The sequence below is a fragment of the Etheostoma cragini genome, chromosome 15 (genome assembly GCF_013103735.1).
Source record: "Etheostoma cragini isolate CJK2018 chromosome 15, CSU_Ecrag_1.0, whole genome shotgun sequence".
Classification (NCBI taxonomy): Eukaryota; Metazoa; Chordata; class Actinopteri; order Perciformes; family Percidae; genus Etheostoma; species Etheostoma cragini.
In genome coordinates this window covers 2,981,310-3,000,160 of record NC_048421.1, presented here as the reverse complement: position 1 = coordinate 3,000,160, position 18,851 = coordinate 2,981,310, and the positions used below count along the sequence as shown (strand labels likewise).

General features: G+C 42.0%; 3 protein-coding genes across 4 annotated transcripts; 1 reads left to right on the top strand and 2 right to left on the bottom strand.

Annotated features, from left to right (window-relative positions):
* Positions 1–333: 333 nt before the first annotated feature.
* On the bottom strand, positions 334–3,858 carry LOC117957968 (zona pellucida sperm-binding protein 4-like). The gene is made up of 12 exons (XM_034894123.1): positions 3,614–3,858; positions 3,329–3,453; positions 2,672–2,792; positions 2,283–2,417; positions 1,976–2,148; positions 1,718–1,788; positions 1,500–1,633; positions 1,240–1,423; positions 1,011–1,155; positions 867–936; positions 647–781; positions 334–562 (listed from the first exon to the last, which is right to left on the bottom strand). The coding sequence occupies exons 1-12, from the start codon at positions 3,780–3,782 to the stop codon at positions 411–413; spliced, it is 1,614 nt and encodes a 537-aa protein (XP_034750014.1). The 5' UTR covers positions 3,783–3,858; the 3' UTR covers positions 334–410.
* Positions 3,859–5,081: 1,223 nt separating this feature from the next.
* wbp2nl (WBP2 N-terminal like) lies at positions 5,082–10,006 on the top strand. Of its 2 annotated transcripts, XM_034894124.1 has the most exons (9): positions 5,082–5,342; positions 5,882–5,990; positions 6,395–6,533; positions 6,784–6,876; positions 7,330–7,527; positions 7,894–8,004; positions 8,204–8,208; positions 8,519–8,599; positions 8,700–10,006. In XM_034894124.1, exons 1-9 carry the CDS (start codon positions 5,284–5,286, stop codon positions 8,754–8,756), a joined length of 852 nt encoding a protein of 283 aa, XP_034750015.1. In that variant the 5' UTR covers positions 5,082–5,283; the 3' UTR covers positions 8,757–10,006. The 2 variants fall into 2 exon arrangements, with proteins under 2 accessions (XP_034750015.1, XP_034750016.1); XM_034894125.1 differs by lacking the exon at positions 8,204–8,208 and having other exon boundaries at positions 8,523–8,599.
* Positions 10,007–10,860: 854 nt separating this feature from the next.
* LOC117957972 (heme-binding protein 1-like) lies at positions 10,861–17,331 on the bottom strand. The gene is made up of 4 exons (XM_034894127.1): positions 16,786–17,331; positions 13,790–13,928; positions 12,719–12,899; positions 10,861–12,134 (listed from the first exon to the last, which is right to left on the bottom strand). Exons 1-4 carry the CDS (start codon positions 16,861–16,863, stop codon positions 11,957–11,959), a joined length of 576 nt encoding a protein of 191 aa, XP_034750018.1. The 5' UTR covers positions 16,864–17,331; the 3' UTR covers positions 10,861–11,956.
* Positions 17,332–18,851: the final 1,520 nt, after the last annotated feature.

Sequence of the window (18,851 nt, the reverse complement as noted above, 5' to 3'; positions counted from 1 at the left end):
ACATTTGGGAAATTGTTAGTAGAAAGCATTTGATTAAAAAGGTGACATGCAGGACAAAGTAACAATGCCAATTTAATTATAAAAAAAAAAAGTCTTGCTCCACAGATAGCATCCCTGGATGGGAAAACATGCTCTGGTTTATTGGAATTTCCCTAAATCAAAATCGTCTTGGGTGGCGCTAAGCGCCGGACGGACCCATGGTGCAAAATAACCTTGGTAAAGAACTTGTTTTGGTGGAACATGTGGACGTTCAAAAGTTGTTTGTCGTGCAACAGAAAACTCTGATTGGACAGATAGTCAAGCTAGCTGTCTGGATTTATGAAAGCTATAATGAATGACCACAGCTTTTGAGTTTATGATCAACCAAAATCAAAAAGTACAAAACCAAGTTTAAATGCATAATGCATGTTTTATTGAGATTGTTCACTGTCAACTTGTACTCCACAAACTTGCTTCGCTACTGGCTTCTGTCCCTTTCTGATGCTTGACCAAACAGTGAACAGCAGGATCGATAGCAGGGCAGCGCAAACTCCGGCGAGAACATACACCGTCACCTGGAACACTGAGGAACGGAGAAAAACATTTTATTCAAGTATTGCAGTGAGACTCACACATTTACTGTAGTCTTGTACTGAGCAAGACGTACTTGTCTTCTGTTTCACACATGGATTGTCCTCTAGTCCGGTGCTGTTCTGTTCCAGCACCAGTGGCCCTAAAGAGACCAGCTGGACCTGGTCGGACTCAGTCGTTGCCTCCCTTCTCTGTCTTGCCCCCTCTGATGCTGTGGGAGGAGAGGCAAACGTTTACCACGTATCCACAGCACACACACAGCGTACAAGGAGAAAAACCTACTGTAATATACTCACCAACGATGGCGCATTGCTGTGCACAGTCAACGTCCCCTGGGCAGATTTCCACCCAACAGGAGAAGTAAATCTAAGTGAGAGATTACACGTGTGCAAATATACACATTTTTATTTTACTGACATTTGTGGATGTGATAACCTTACTTCCTCCGCACTTGGATGGCCTGTATGAGTGTCCACAAAGGCAAAAGTCTTGACATTGAATCTCCTGACTTGGGAGTGGGACATGGTCTTCCCGTGGTTGTCCACAGGGACAGAGCTTCTCATGTTATCCAAAGGGTTGGGACATCTATCCAGGCGGAGAAACAAAAGGTCAGATGCTCAGCTTTCGAAATAAATCTTAGATTGACGCTGTAATTTTCTTCCACGTTACCCATCATAGAGAAGTGTCCAAACAGAGTGTCTAGACGAAGGGTAGGCAAAGCAATCCCGTACATGCAGGGAAAGTGTGTGGTCTGGGGACGGCTGGGCGATTGAAATTTCCACATAAATAGGGTGGCGCAGCGGTAAGGTCAGTGGCAGTTGGTCCTCAGGAAAGAAGGATGTGAAAGATGCATCTAGAGGAACAAATAATTTGTTCTAAAAAGACTTGACACAATGCAATGATTCCATACTGCTCTCCGTTTTTAGTACCTTTGGCTATTCTCATCCGCAGTCCCATGGTTCCCTGTGCAACCACAGGCGGTGGGTTGGTCACTGCATACAAGGACCGCAAGTCTGCTGCACGCTCTAGATCTGATGCCTCATATTCACACTGGACCCGGAGACTAAAAACCCCAAGCTCATCAGTGCATATGTCACCACCAGTATACTTTTCTTACTTAAAATCACTGTCAGAGCCATCAGCTGACCTAAATGGAGAATCTTTGGTTACACTTTTTTCAGTCACTTCCACCTCATAGAGCGTCACGTCTCCTTCCACCTGAAAGCCGAGCAGAGAATAAAGGATTCAGAGTCAAGCAAACATGTATCAACTACTTGCAGCCATATGCAATAAAGGAAAGCTTTAATCGTGTTTGACATAATTTCAGTAAGACATGTATTCTTTTGTCCAAATTCTAGATATCTTACGTTGGAATCCAACTTTAGCATTAGACAAGTAGCATTACCTTCATCTCTGCACCACAGTCCATGAGTCCAATCTTGAAAATTGCCGTGTCTGGGGTGGCGACCACAGGGGAACACTGTGGCTGATCTTTGACTATGAGGCTGCTGGGATCAAAGGGCTGCTCTGTGTCTGTGGCCTTTACTGAGAACACAAAGTGTCCATCTAGAGAGCAGGCTGCAGGGAGATGTCAGAGATCGGTGTACTTCACATAGAAATAAAATGGCCCATTCATTTACCTCACGGTACCTCATCACAAAATCCTTCCATATACACAGTACTTTACATGCCAAGACAAATGCCAATGATACCATTGAGTCTGTAGTAGCAGTTTAAATCGTCAGCATCGTAGCAGCATCCCAGTTTGAAACAGGCATCGCTAGAAATGCTTTGGTGGCCACAATCCACTCGTAGATCTTCTTCCGTGTCACAAGTTCCAGGTAGCACTGGAGAAGAGCCATGCGTTTAGTGTTCTAACCTGGCACAGTATATTGTGTTGTGCCAAAGCACTACGTATTGTACACAACAGGTAATATCACCCCATGGCATCACTTATGTGTAAAGAAATGATTCAGAACTCCCAACCAGGCTCCAAAGTAAAAGTTAACAGAAACAGATACAAAATGGAGCACTGACTTCAGATATGCAATGCATTACCGTGTCAATGAGTTTGTTATACAAATCAGGTGTCTCCACTCACGTGTTGGGATAATTTGAGTCTTCTCGCTGCGTCTCTTTATCAGAGGACAGCTGATATTTACCCTGAACCAACGATTCTCTCCTTTCAGCTGTACCAGCAAAGGGATGACCACTCTGGTGTCCTGAGGATCAGAGATCATCACCACGTGGATGTTAAGAAGAAGAAGCCATACACACCATTTTTGCATTTACATGTGCACACAAAATCCCAGTGCATGTGTATTTTCCTTTCTGTAGACTTCTTAATGTACAGAAAATAGCAGGCACGTTTACAATATTGGGTTTGGGGCTGAACACGTTTCTGCCAATCAATAGGGTTTTGTTACCCACTGGTATTGTAGGATAGTATTGTACAGGAATGTTTTTGTAATTTTCCTTTAGTCAAGGAGAGGGCTTAGCTTCTTAGTTTTTTGGGGGGCATTTTTTCTCCTTTATTAGAGACAATGTATAGACATGAAAGTTGGGAGAAAGATATGGGGGATGACACGCTGCAAAGGGCCACAGGTCGGACTCTAACCTGGACTGCTGCAAAGGACTCGTACATGGGGCCCACCCTCTTACTGGGGGAGCTAGGGGTCACAAGGACTTTGCTTTTTAAATAAGAGGAACACAATGCTAAGCCGACCCATTGTAACTTCCATACAGCCCCTTAATTTACCTCAACGTGTGCATAGCAGCTGTCATATGTGCTGTAGAGGTTGAGATTCTGGTTTTTCTCTCTCACCAGTCTCATTCCACAGTATTCCTCAGTTTGAGGCAGTGGGATTCTGGCCCCTGTCATGTCTAAGACAACAACAAAGCACACGAAGTGTTATTGGATTCAATGCAATATTTAAATGTGAACATTTTGAAATTTGCACTTCGTACTGAAACAATTCCAGCCTTATTTGTCATGATACATCTAAGTTGAATAAATGGGTTGCAACAAAGAACGCGATCTCACCTTTAACATGAATATTGCTTTTGACCAGCGGACCAAAAACAGCTCTTATCCTTCGGACAGAACAGCTGACTCTGGGCAGGGCGAGCTGCGTCGGAACGGCTGAGAAACAGCAGCACGGCTGAGCCAGAAGTAAAGTAATCAAACACAGTTTTGCACAACGGTAACCCATCTCCTTAGGATTGAGATATTTATCTTATACGAGTTTGATCTCAGAATTATCACGGTACGTCCTTTCTTTGACACGGGGGAAGGGGGGGTCACGTGATTTATATTTAATTAGTGTTAATTAGTTTAAAGCTTGCTGCGCCCAGACACGAGAGCGTCACTATATGTAGATATGGGCTTATTGTTATGCATCTAGACTAATAAAAAGGTGGAATTATGTCACAGTCCTCCACCTGTGCGCCCTGAGAGCTGCCGGCTTGAAGCTGCTTTGAACAGTAGGACAGCGAATGCTGCTAATGAATAAAAAGGTCACTGTGTAAATAATAGATAGCATTCTTAGCATATGCATGGCATCCTCGGGGAGCCATTAAATGTGACCATAATAATAAGCCGTATCAACCTCACCCCCAGATTGGAACTAATTCCAAGTAAAATACAAAAATGAAATAAATTTACAATTATAGTTGGCCTATGCCTGCATAATATTAACCTATCACATTAACAGTAGCCGATCTGAAATTAATCTGCATTATGAATTGGTTACTATTACAAAACTCAGTGTCCCGTGGGTTACTTCCCTGCCGCCTCTTTAGCACAGTGGCAGGTCCTTGTTGAAGAAGTGAACGTGAACACAGATCATAACCGTTCATTTAGTCCTGGTGTCACTTAATTGGAATATTATTGGAATACATATTGGACCATTTTTCACATGACATATGACTATTTTCTCTTAAAACATGCATTATATATCCAGAACATCCTGACACCAAAATGGCAATTTTTAAAAGGACAATTTTGTTCAAGACATTTCTGTCTCATGAACAAACTCTCGCGAGATCTGGCAAAAATAAACTATCGTGAACGCCCTAACAAAACTATTTTTTGTAACGCTAAAGGTGTACACTATTGTGGATTTAGTATTGTTAAAATGTTATATATACAGTTTTTGAAATAAATACGACATGTATTATTATCAAATCTTATTGCCCTTTTTTGAATGTTAGCCCCTGCCCCTCAAAATGTCTCTGCACGGCCCTGCCAGACATGACATGTGGAGGACAAAACTCTGATTGGACCAAACCTGTAGCTATTTACACTTGGGAAAATGTCCAACAATGCTGTAAATGGTCAGCTTTCAGCAGGACACAGCAGTTTGTTTGCCTGCTGATGTTGACTGTCCCATGGTAGATCACGAGTGGCCACATTGGAGTGACGTACCACCAGTTACGTTTCTGGGGCATTCCAGTCTGATTATTTTTTCTTAGGATGGCGAAGCCATCTCCCGCCCTACACTGCCTCTGATTAGCTCACCCCAACATTGTTAATATTTCCCCAACCAATCCCACTCGTTTTACATAAACCTAACCAACCCAACCATAGCAGGCAACGAGTATTAGCCAATCAGAGGGAGCTTAGGGCGCGTCAGATTTCCCCCATGCCTCTACCACCCTAGGGAAAACAATTGGCCAGGAGAAGCAGGAGAGCAGAAAAGACGTCTACCAAACATGGCTTTGAATCGGAATCATTCGCAAAACGGAGGCGTTTTGATAAACAATGGAGAGAGGTATGTATATAATATTGTGTCCATGGGGTTCATTTCATTAACTAGCTACATGTCGCCTCTCTTCTTTGCTTGTTTAACGTTACCTTCTACTCTATAGTGCGTAGCTAGTCAACGTAATGCTACCCAACCGCTAGCTAGCTAGCTGGCCTGGTTATCATTAGCATAACTAGCTAGCTGGTTAATTGTTGATGTTTGCGTTACCTTTGTTGGTCATGTCGTGGCAATTCGAATATTGTATTAACCGTTTTATACTAGGGTACTATAATATTACGAATGACCGATTTTATATCGCGTGTTTTGACAGCTATTTAGCAAAATGGCCAACTTGTTACGTTAGCCGCCAATCAAAACAGGAAGTAGCCGGAACTTCAGTGTTGACATAACAGTTATTTAATATTGTGTAATGTGGGTTACTTGCATTTAATTAAATACAGTAGTTTCAATCAATGCTCACATGCACACTAATACTTAAACTTAATTATGTCAGTATTTTAATGTGGATGAAACGGGTTATTTTCACTTGCTTCTTCTTTTCCCAGTGTTTTAAGGGAATGTAAGAATGTGGAGCTGTCGTTCAGCGATGTCACCGGCAAGACAGACCTGCTTAGGGGGACCAAGAAGGGCACTATTTACCTCACACCATACAGGGTACGACCAGAATCATATAATATATATTTAAAGGTCCCACTTTACAGTATATATATATTTCCATTACCATATCAAGTTATTTTTAGGTTCATACTTGGATTTGGGGTTTCTACTAGACAATGACAATGCTTTTGTTGTTAAAAACATCATTCTCATTCTGTATGTCTTGGTTTATCTTGAAGGCTTGTTTAAAGGCACAGTTCCTGAATATGGGCTGTGTGGATTGAGCGTTTTGTTACTTTCACAGTAGCACAGCGACTTGCTTTATTATCAAAAAAAGACCAGGGAATCTCATTTTACGATATGGGACCTTTTAAATACTATTGCTGCTGCTGTCTTTGATGGAACGTTGGCAGTGTTCATATGCTAATACATCCTGTTGTAACTCTCCCCACAAACTGTAGTTGCTGTTTGTGTCCAGTAATACCAAGGATTGCTTGGGTTCGGCCATGTTCCCTTATTATCTGATGAAGGGCTGCAGCATTGAGCAGCCTGTCTTTGCAGCCAACTACATTAAAGGGACAGTGTCAGCTGAGCCTGGTGGTAGGTGGCCTTGTTTTTCTTTTAACCACCAAGGTATGATTTGATTTGTCATAAAAACTATCATGGTCGTAATAATATTGTAAAATATGATGTTGTAAAGTATGATTTGATTTGTGTCATAAAAACTATAATGGTCGTAATAATATTGTAAAATATGATGCGTTATCTAAGTCAAAATAAATGAACTGCACAATAAAACACAAGTACAGCATTCTGTATTTGTTTTAAATGTAGTCTGCTCTCTCATCAGGTGGCTGGGAGGGCCAGGCCCATTTCAAGATGTCATTTACCAGCGGAGGAGCGATAGAGGTGGGGCAGCATCTCTTCAAACTGGCCACAAATGGTTCGTATGGTAGTTTCCTAAATCACTGTGTCACACATTTTACAATGCTAAATATCAATTGAATATTCCTTAAAGGTCCAATGTGTAGGAATTTCTCCCATCTAGTGTTGAGATCATCATCATCATCATATATCGCAATCAACTCTCTCGCACCACACAGTTCAAACGTATTAGTACGTATTCGAACTACAGTAGCCTTCACGCTTTAAAAAGCCGGTCTCTTGCTCTTTTCAATATCCTTTTTTCTTTTTCTTGGCGAAGAAGAAAAAACTTTTTAAATCCTTCATCAAAGTAACAATATGACAAAAATACAATTTTCATGGTAAAAATCTTAACCATAAAGAAGTGGAAGCATAATGTACTGAAGCTCTGCCCCAAAATGAGCCTGTTGAAGCGTCCGTTAAAGTCGTGGGTATTTGGTGTGAAAGACCCTTTTCTCTTTGTTTATTTCAGCTTCTCGTGCTGCTCCGGCACAAAACGGTGCTGCCTCTTTCGGCTATCCCTCACCTGGAATGATGAACGGCTATGGACCACCTCAGCCTGCTCCTCCCAGCTATCCTTACCCACCCCCTCCCCAGCAGAATGGATTCTACCAGGGCCCACCCCCTGCTGCTGGCAACATGGGCTATCCCCATCCAACAGCTGCTGCAGGTACAGAGTTCAGTCATTTGTCACATGACATTTGTATGTGTTTTAAGGTTGGTCAAACAGGTAGATTTATTGCACTTTTTTTGTTCTTTTAAGGTCAATACCTTTCACATAAATATATTCTATCATAGTTTTAAGGCTACAGCCTTCATGTTTATGCAGTGCACATTTTCATACTTTGTGTTCACGTCAAATGTCCTTGATGTGGATAAGTAAAAACCCTTGAGGCAGAAACACTGCCATCTCACTCGGTCTCTGTTAGCGTTGACTTTTTTTCTCTTGTTTGTTTTTTTGTTCACTAATTGCCCAAAGGGACTGTAACGTTCTATGACCTCAAAACCCTTATTTCTGTTGTCTTCTGTGTTCTAGGAATGTACCCATCTGGTTTTGACTACATGGCTCCACCTCCCCCCTACCCTGGACCACCCCAAAATTGGGCTGCATCCCCCCCGAACTGGGCAGCAACACCACCACCTCCAGGTCTATTTCTCTCCCTATCTTTATTTTTCTTCTCTGTATTCTTCTTGTCTGTGTCACTGCAGCCGTCAGATCCGATCTGTCGGCCTCAAAGTGAATCATTTCATAGCACGCCACCCAAAATGGGGTGCCGATGTCTCATCCAATACACATCAAAATTGCAATTTCCCTTCTTCCCCTCCCTCCCCATACTCTTTTCAAGCACCTTGTGGATTTCAGTGAAAAACAATCTAACCCTGCACATGGGGTGAGCTTGTTACGCTGAAATGTCAGTTTGGCCTATCTCTATTTTAGGAAGAGCTTGAGGAGAACGTTTGCCTCTGTTCATCCTCAGGGTGTGCCTGTAGATTTTTGTCTCAAGGACTCCTGGAGCCGTCAGTGGTTGTGCTTCACATGATGTGCTCCTCGCATTAGTTCTCCGATGTTTTGGAGCTTAAATGTCTGTTCCTAAATATGTTAAGCAGTCATCCCTGTCTGTCCTAATCTCCCTGTCTTTGTCACATCTCATTTTTTATGCACAGGGAACTCCAAGGCGGCTGAAGCAGCAGGCAGTGCCTATTACAATCCCAGCAATCCACACAACGTCTACATGCCCATGGTAAGCTGCTCTGCTCGTCTCCTCCTCCGTTAAAGTTGTGTGGCAGTGACGTCTTAAATGGGCCTTTTAATATGTTTGTATTTTTTTTATTCCCACGCAGGAGCGGCCTCCACCATATGCACCTTATCCAAACTCTCCTGAGAAGAAAAGTAACTGAAGCTCGCTCCTCTCTCTTCCTCTGTATCTTAAACAAATTCTACAGCAGGGAGTCATGTTGATAGATACCTACTCGATTGTAGAATACAGAAAAGAAAATGCAAGTGATACAGGGTTCAAGGACGTCAGTGATGAATTAATGAGGATATTTTGGATAGTGGAATAGTTTAAAAGGAAATCATGTCTTTTTGAATACTGTTTTCCCTTTTTAGTTAATTTCATTTAAAATGATTGACAACTTGTAACTCTAGCTAGACTTGTCATTATTGACATTATTAGTGATGGGCTTTATATCTGTCTAATTCTCTAGCACGTAGGTGAGGGCATCAAAACTGTCCTTGTTGAGAGCTGAAAGGAGGAGGCAGTATGGGAAATGCATTTTTAAGAAGGATTTATTACCACAACATTTTGTAGCAATTTCTTGATTGCAGTTCCTGTAGTTATTACCAATAGCGACTAAGTATTTTTGCATTATCATGGAAGGTAGTGTGTGTGTGTGTGTTTCCTTTACAGTTTTGCGTTAAGTTGTACCATATACAAAACTATAACTATCTGTCTTAAAGTTATACTATGAAAACATAGCGAGTTTAAATTTCATATGACCAACGTGATCCTGCACTACATCAGTTACATTACAATCCGAGTAATTCCAATTATAGTATGACCCAAATCTCCATTGTCATTTAATATGTGTAGTAGAGAGTTTTTGTTATGAAAAAGGAGAAGTGCATTGTATGAAAAAGTGGCATCAGATAGATTTCTGACATAATTATCTATGTGCAATACTTCAACCTCTCGTAACAAGGTTAAAGGTGACCAGCTGGGGTTACCTGAGTGACCCCGTGCTCTACTCCTGGCTCCTATTGTATTGATGTATGCAAGCTGAAACCAGACCTAACTCGTGTAATTACACTAGTATGAGGTTACAGGGCCACAGCGTTATGTTAAGGGCCGTCAGTGTTTTGCCTGCTGTTGAAACTTCTGACTGCAAACCATGTATTCCAAATTAAAGTAAAGTGGGGTGAGGTGCTAACAGGCCGTGTAAACGCATCCCCCCCTCCCCCCTCCCCCAATTGTGCTGTTTGAAGCACGATTTACACAGTTGAAGTGGAAAGAGTATTTTTTCTGGGGGTTTTAGTTTGCTTGAATTAATGAAATATCTATATATTAATATCTCTTTTTGCAGTTCTTATTCCTTTTGCTGAATTCTGTCTGTTAATTAAAATATAATAAATGAGTCATGGGATTGAATATTGAATTTTGATATTTTTTTTCCTGTGATATTAAATTTTAAACACTAATTGTCTTCAAATATAACATTAATCTAATCCTAATATAGTCCATAAAGAGTTAAATATCTACTTGACATTTACAGAATTCATGCTGCATTTATTAAAGGTGCTCTAAGCGATGTTAGGTGATGTCACTTCTTGTTGATGTTTGAAGTAGTAGAGGCTAGCTCGCCCCTCCCTCCTCGTCCTCCTCCTCCTCCTCCTCATCCCGTCCCCTCCCCCTCACATCCGCGCACTAGCCCCCCCAACCCCCACCCCTAGGATATTGGTTATTGGCTGGAACACTGTTTGTTATGGTTCATGGTGCAGGTTTGCACAGGTTGTTTTGTTGCTGTGTGTAGACCCTGGGGTGTCTACAGAGACCACGGTTTCTTTCTTTCTTTTGACAGCGTTCTGGGGACAGGCAGCTCGCGGGTAGTGAGGAGATGTTTGCTGTGAATGACAAAAAAAATGCTGAAGCCTAAAAAACGTGTGACATCGCTTAGAGCCCTTTTTTAAGGTATCCTTGTGTTCATTCTTTTTTCTTTTTTTTAAACATGTAAATTAAGTGCATTTACCACAGTGTTTAATTTTGTTATTACTTTTCTCAGTTACCTAATTAGTTGCAAATTGCTTTCTTTCGTTCGCACTATTAAAGTGTAACGGTAATCATGTTTCAAATGGAAGGCTCCACGTTGACTCATCCAGATGTCTTAAGACGTCCTCAATCAATAGAAGTCATTTGTTTTTACTTGCTTGTCACAGCAAGAAATGAACGCTGTGGAAAAAGTAATCAGACTTGCTGTCCCTGACAAAGAAATTACACAACTAGAATTATGTTCACTCTTTCTGAATTAATATATTTATTATGTTATGAAACCTAAACATTATATTCACTCAGAACTGGAAATCACAGTACAGATGTATCGCATAACAGTTTCAAGAGTCTGGATAAGTAAAGATGGCATAGTCATGCATTAAAACACCAAATATTCACTACATAACATTACATACATGACATATTCATACACATGCTCCCTGGATCAACAAATTATCACAGAGTTTATAACAACACTTATAGCTAGCTAGGTCATTCCAGTCACAGCTGTCCAACCATTAATGAATGAAGACTAGTTCTACTTTATGGCTCAACTCCAGTTATTTTCCAGTTCCTTACTCTGGGAAAAGGAAGTGTGCTTTTTACTACCATGTAACTAATGTTAATTTTATACATTTCTCCGTAGCCGTCACAAGATTAAAAACTAGATAAAACGTGCAAAGCCTAACTGTGTTCTTCAGGGAGCTCTACAGCAACTTTATTGACAAATGTTTAGGACAAACATGTAATTCAGTTGTATTTTAATACAGATTATATTAGATAATTCACTCAGTACTTAGATGACTTTCTGTTTTACACCTGTAAACCAATGGCGGTGGCATACCAGTTGATATAAAGGTATTTCTTTAGGATCTATTTTTCCTTGGCGTAGAGAACTGAACTCCGTCACAGTGCAGTGACAACAGGGATGTAGACCTTTATTACGTGGGACTCCAAGAACTACTTTTACTTCTTAACACTATATTTGTCTAGAAGCTTTTAATCTCTCTCATCCTGTGTCGTTTCAGAGCTTCAACTTTAAATTGGAATTGAAAATGAAATGAGAAAGTGCTGCGCTGAGTTCTAAATTGACCCATTGCTTGAACGCCTAACTTGGGTGTAGCAACTGCACCTGTGACAAGCAGAAGATCGGATGGGTGGAGGCAACATGGGTAATCTCTATCAGTCCGTTTGGGTTTTCAAACGTCTATCAAGTCACCATATTGCTCTTACCAATCAAAAACTGTTAGAGCTACAGGATGGTCAGTACTAAAGGGGTAAATACGTTTGATTAAAGGACTCAGATTGGGCTCAGATCTGATCGATTGGCTCTTACGGCTCCTCCTGTAGAAACCACACCTCATTGCGGCGTCCGTAAGGCTTGAGTGGTGGGTCGTAGCTACAGCAGAAGTACTGCTTGCGCTGAAAGGGGGCCGTCTCACCCAGGGTACGCGTCAAACGCAAGGCCTCTGCTCGGTACTCTGTCTCTGCTGCAAAGCCTCCAAACTGCCTGCGGACCAAAGAAAAAAAAGATGAAATCGGGAAAATTGAAATAGGGTTTATAATTAGGGTAGTAGTTTAATTCAGGGGATTATGTGGACTTTTTACTGGCTGTCGTTGGGATGAAAAGGAACCCAACAGGCACCAGTGAGGTCAGGTATAGTACCAAGTCTATATCAGTGATGTTTCACTTCTGGGATTGCTGGAAAATTTCCGTCGGATTTCACCCTGTTGGGCCAGATGTTTGGCATTTCTTGCTTTCTTTGTGTTGGAATGTTAAACTCCGCTGGATTTCTGAGGACTATGGTTACCTGCTCCTCAGATTTCTGCAGGGTAAATCCAGACAGCTAGCTAGATTATCTATCCAAACGGAGTTTTCTGTCGCTATGAAGGACGGTCTGGCAATGGGAGACCAAGTAAACTTGACTTAAGACCTGCTCTACCATGATAGCCCTGCAGGAAACTGGACAAATGATCAAAGGCCTCCATAAATGAAATTTGGGAAACTCCCTGAAAGACTTGAACACACGTCCTCTCAAATCACCATTCTCTTATATGGGAGAGATATCTTAAAGGATTTTATCTGGCGCTTACAGAGCGTAGACAGTCATGCCGGGCCGCTCCTCGACTTTGATGGCACTGTCGGTGGGAGTCGGGGGGCCCTGCTGGTAGTTGGTGGGGATGCGGATGGCCACCACCAAACGGCGAGACAGAACCCCATCATTCCGTGGGTACACTGTGAAGATGATGGGAGCTGCTGTACCCATGGCTTCACCTTAGAGGATGAAGTGTGAGACAAAAAGTGAGTTCATAAAAAGGATGACCATGGAGCAGAGAAACTCAAACTACCTTCCCGAAAGCAAACTGCCCAAATCTAAAGGTCAGGATTTTTGTGATTTTATGTAGAGAACATTATATCATGCAGATACCAACAACAGGCCATGTAATTTCCACCTCTATGAATAGCAAACAAATTAAACGATGATTCTGCTCTGAGTCCTAGTTTTCAGACTGCACTTTTAGCTAGCTGAATCCATTTCTAGTCCCTGGCGGGCCATAGGCAGGCTGGGGGAACTCATATTCATGTTTAAAAAAACTTCATAAAATGAAATTTTCAAACCATGAGACCTTTAACCTAAAGCGGGGGAAACACAGTACGTTGCCAGATCATATTCAAATGGATCCTCCAATAAAGCTAAGCCATTTCAAGTGAGCCATCCTATACTGTGTAATAATAATTTGATTATTCAAAATGAGATCGGCGACATGTTGAGCTCCTCTTTGATGTTTATCAATTCAGCGTCAGGGCATCCTGAGATTTTTTTAAAATCCTTTAATCAGCTGCAGGATTGGTGATTTACTTAATAAAGACTCATGATTATTCATGTTAGTAAGATAAATGGAAAAAGCCTGCATTTTAATTATATAATTAAGTGCCTTTAATTATTAGACCAGTGTGTTTTTCTCTTTCTGTGGCCTGCTATCTTTCCATGACATAACAGAAATTGCTCTTCATACTTTTTTTATGTGTGTTTTAAATGACACTGTGTCATTATGACACGATGGCACTTAGCTTAAAAGAGGAATGGGGAAAGATAACAGAGAGTTCATGAGCTACAATAGGTCCTTCACTGTTAGTGAACATGTCTTTTCCAGATGGTTTACCTTCTTCGTTGCTCCCACCAATGTACATGAGCAGCTTCCTCACAAGCTCCCCTGACACTTGGTCAAAGCTTCGTCCCTCAGAGGAGACAACAGCGTATTTGGCAGCATCATACCGCCGCACCTCAAAGCCAACTCCATCCTGGGGAAGAAAGGAGAATTCAGGGGGTGGTTAAGGCATCACACAGCTACACATTGTGGCATACACAAATGCAGAAACAAATAGCTTCTATGCACATACACACACCCACTCACACACACACTTATCACACACAAAGACAGTTCTTCTCTTCCTGGGGATGGCTACACGGGGGATGTTAGACTCAAATATGATTCACCTCTCTGACACACACTGATGTTGACAATCTGCTCCCAAGGATGTAAGCCTTGAACCGGCAGGGGTTAACACTTGAAGGAATTGTGTGTGTGTGTGTGTGTGTGTGTGTTACCAGTGTGGGCAGCCAAATAATGAGATGCAGATACACTGATTTAATTTAGTTTCGTTCTTCTGCTCTGCAGGGTTCAGTCAGCCTACAGAAAATAATGGGCAAGAGATGTGTTACATAACAGCGCACAGGCAAACACACACACACACACACACACACACACACACACACACACACACACACAAACTCTCTCCCCACTGCCAGACACACAGCATCAATATGATGCAACAGTTTTGAATTAAATACGATTAACTGGGGCTAATGTGGAGCACGGCCACTCAACTGCTGCTCATTCCACTAATGTTATTATACATGTGTGTATGGCTCTGTGTTTGTGTGGGATTCGTTTTTCTAACTGTGTTTACAATCTATCTCTAAGAAGCTGGTGTAAAATATAGAGTTTATTGTTTCACAGATTATGCTTTTTGTTTTGTCTTCAAAATGATGGAATGGAAATACAAAGCGGGTATTATCTCCACTGCATATGCTAACTCTTATGTGGGCTCAAATCTCAAAATATCATGCAAATGATGTTGTCTTGTATAGGAATTTCTTGGTTGTATGTTGTAAATTTTTCCATTGTTTTTATGTGTGTTATTTTCCACGTATCTTATTCAAAACCCAGTGCAGAGTTAACTCAATACAGAGGTCCTGTAATCCGACAAGATAACACTACGTTATCACGGAGCTCTAACTTGTGACAGGTGCCCCGGCTCCTGCATAGTAATTTCGAGGATCCTGCTCTGTGTGGCTTGTCAGCAGGACCACCATTAACATTGTGTACTGGTGACAAACAGAGAAAGCAGAGCCTGACTTCATGTTAAGCCGTGCAATTAATTTGTCCGTCATGTGTCTGTGGTTGTCTTTGCTTAGCTTATAAAGTGCTAATTAGTCGGTGAGGAGAGCGCACAGAAGGTATTATCAACACTTTGACTGTTACATTGTCATCTCATGTTCTGTTCTGTTCAAATAATCGTCTACATTCGTCTGCAAACGTCTAGCTGAACTCCACCTCTATTTTTCTGTTATTCTGGTGTGAATTTGTGTGTGCACAGGTACGCGTGTGTACGCTTTGTCAACTTGTCTGTATTTTGTGTCAGTTTTAATTAAGAGTGTAGGGTGTCAGAGTCAGCCGGGTGCTGCACAGATCAGGTGGCAAGCTCTGATTTCAATACGTGCTGCTTAAACCAGTCAGTCAGGCCCACAGATTTAATTTGATGGGCTTTGAGCTCTGCCTTTCAAGACTGTTTAATGACCACTTAGAGGGAGAGTGGTTACTCTAGTGACCTTTGACATCATGCTTTATGTTGGTCAGTAACTTTAAATCTTTTGATTTTACAAATCATTATCCACTTTGTCCACTTTCCAAATGTGAGTATTTAAGTTGGAAATCCTTAAAACACAGTTATATATACATTTATTGCTAGCTTAAACTGTCTTTTTGCTTTTGACAAAAGCTATTAGTATGCTGTGTCAGGACAGATATGCCTTCCAGTGTGTGAGTGTGTATGTGTGTGTGTGTGTGTAAATGTGACACTTTGGGTCATTTGATTCCTTCTCTGGTTAGTTGGGCCGTGTGCCTTTGTGTCCCTGTCAAAAGGTTGCTTGCTGTTCCAAGATAAACACACAAAGACAATTTAGAAACCCATGCCAACCACTTACATTATATAATATTACATTATATTACATTACATTTCATGCACATGTATAGTAGTGCACTGTGGGTCAACAGGGCATGAGAGTAGAACCTCGAAATGGCTGTCGCCTCAGTAAACAACTCCCATCACTGACTTCTACTTGACTCTATCCAAATTCAGGGGATGTAGCCTACATTTCATACAGGCAAACACAATAAATACAAAAGGTGGAGATGGGGGTAAAGATGGGGGTAAGGGTGGGGGTGGGGGCGGGGGCGGGGTGCTGACATGGAAAGGGCATGGCCTTCCTCTTTCCTCTGACGATGTCAGCTGTCGATGGTTAGTGTAGCAGTGTACGCACTGAGTCCATATCTGAGCTCATGGGTTAACCACAAACACGTCTAAACTGCATCCTCTCCAGGCCCTGTGGGTTCACACACACACACATCTATAATGTCATGATGGAAAACAGTGACCCACAGCAGGTTGAAACCTTTCTGACCTCTGTGTGTGTGTGTGTGTGTGTGTGTGTGTGTGTGTGTGTGTGTGTGTGTGTGCCTTCCTGCCTGGCTGATCGGCAGACCTCTGGCTGCTTCTCTTTGCCCCACCGCTGCGGATCAGCAGGCATCTTTATAGGTCACAAGCAATTAACTGCCGGCTGTCCGGTTACAGATGTTGTGATAAAACACTGCAAAGTCCGGGGCCACTTTAAACCCAATTTGCCATGACAAAAACTAGTTTGTGGTATATAGTGTAAGTGCTGGAAAACATATATTTATGCAAAGAGACGGAGGGACCGTGCACCTTTAGAGTCAAGCAGAATGACAGGAACCAGCTGCGGAGAGGACAGAATTGAAAAAGCCTAAAAGGTGTCAGAGTTGTTTCTGTTTCTGACAGGTGTCCGCGTGCTGCTTACCTTCGTCTCGCTGCTGAGGATTTTATATTCCGTCTCCTCGGTGTTTCCGAAGAGCGAGTTCTTGATCATGCCAAACATGTCGCTGCTTCGGCCAGGTCACCTCTCCTCTCTCCACTCCTTTGCTTCTGTTGTTTGTCCTCCCTTTCCTGTCTGTGTGCTTTTCCGTAGATAATTTTCTCTCTGACTGCACCTCTTGTCCAACTCGTAAAAAAACAAAACAGAAAAACCTTGCTGAACAACAGGTACGAGTATCAAGATACTCCGACGCGCAAATGAAATGCTCCCCCGGAGAAGAGCGCGCCTAGTTGCAGTGAGCGCAGACCTCTCAACAGATGCTTTTCCTTCCAGAGACAGAAGTTGCTCTCTCATTTGCAGAACCTATAGGAATGAACAAATCAGCCTTCACTCTGACGGGTGGAGTGTCCCCGCCCTCCTCCATTGACGCTCACCCATAGATCCCCATCTTTCACACAGAGACGTTTAAATCCACTTGAAGTGGGGGCATCAAGCTGGCATGTTCATGGCTTATTAACCCCAGATGAGTTCAGCTTGTGCTGACATTAAAAATATCACTTACATAACTCATTCCCGGGGATGAGATGCAGAATCATGGTCTACAGGGAGTCACCTCCTTCAAATCCCCCCCCCTCCACAAATAAAATGAAGTAACCTTCAGTGCCACTCAGCTTTTGTAAGGGTTTCTCTCTCATTCTGTTTGTCATGGCTGTCTGTTTCAGGATGCGTAAAACGGGGAGTCGAGAGGCACATTTTCATCCTGCTTTTTGTGCAATATAAATTTTGACACAAGCCGTTGGTGTGTCAGTATGCATTGGACTTTCTTTTCCAGGGCTCAGTGTGTGTGTGGGTGTGTGTGTTAGTTTGGAACAGCAGCGCATGAGTGCACGGTGTGTCACTGTGCGTTGCTTTGCTCCAGGGTTAGTCTATTTAAACTCCCACTGAAGGCAATGTTACTCACCACTGGAGAGTACGAGGAAACAGGAAGGGCAGATTTTTAATAAAAACGTGGGCTGGATAACATGGGCCAGAGAAGCTGATACTGGTACTGTTTGAAAGAGCTGTGGACGGAGGGAAAAAGGTTACAAGAGAGGGAAGAGACCGGATTCCATCCAAGCTGGTCCTATCCTGTAAATGTCCTACAAGGTGGACAAAACCACTGGGACGCCCTGTACTCTGTAATTCAGTTGATTCAAATGTGTGTGTGTAGCCTCTGTGAATGAGCTCAGGGATGATTTTTATAACTTTTCCATCAGTCGGAAAGACCCTGGATGCAATATTTGGTTAACAGTGTACAGTGCTGCTCATAACTTTAGGAACCCACGCTAAAGTTGACTAAAATGAGGAATAATAAAATCATCTTATCACAATGCCTTAATTAAAATAAACTAGGCAAAATCTATCCTTCAGGGCACCAATTTTCTTGGTGAATGAATAATGTTTGGCCTTTGGAATTAAAATAGCCCCCCCACATCATCACATACCCTTCACCATAACTAGAGATTGGCATGGGGTACTTTTCCTTTAGATCATATTATCATCTTATATTAGGCTAACTGAAATAATACCATGCCTATCTCTAGGTATGGTGAAGGGTATGTGATGATGTGGGGGGGGGGCTAATTTAATTCCAAAGGCCAAGCAAACTTTATCAGGATGCACAGGATTCTGGATCCATGAAATAACTGGCTTTTAAAATAAAAATTGGCCTATGGGATTTTAACATAGGGTTGTGAGTATACTTATGCCTCCTGTATTTTAAGGAAAAACATGTATTTATTAATGATACATTATTAATTCACATAGACAATTGGTGTCCTTAAAGGTCCCATGGTATGAAAATGTCACTTTATGAGTTTTTTTTAACATTAATATGAGTTCCCCCAGCCTGCCTATGGTCCCCCAGAGGCTAGAAATGGCGATGGGTGTAAACCAAGCCCTGGGTATCCTGCTCTGCCTCTGAGAAAATGACAATGGCACATACTAAGGAAAGCTCATTGTGGGACTGTTTCTAGTGGCTGTAATTCTGCACCAAGGCTGAATTTTGGGAA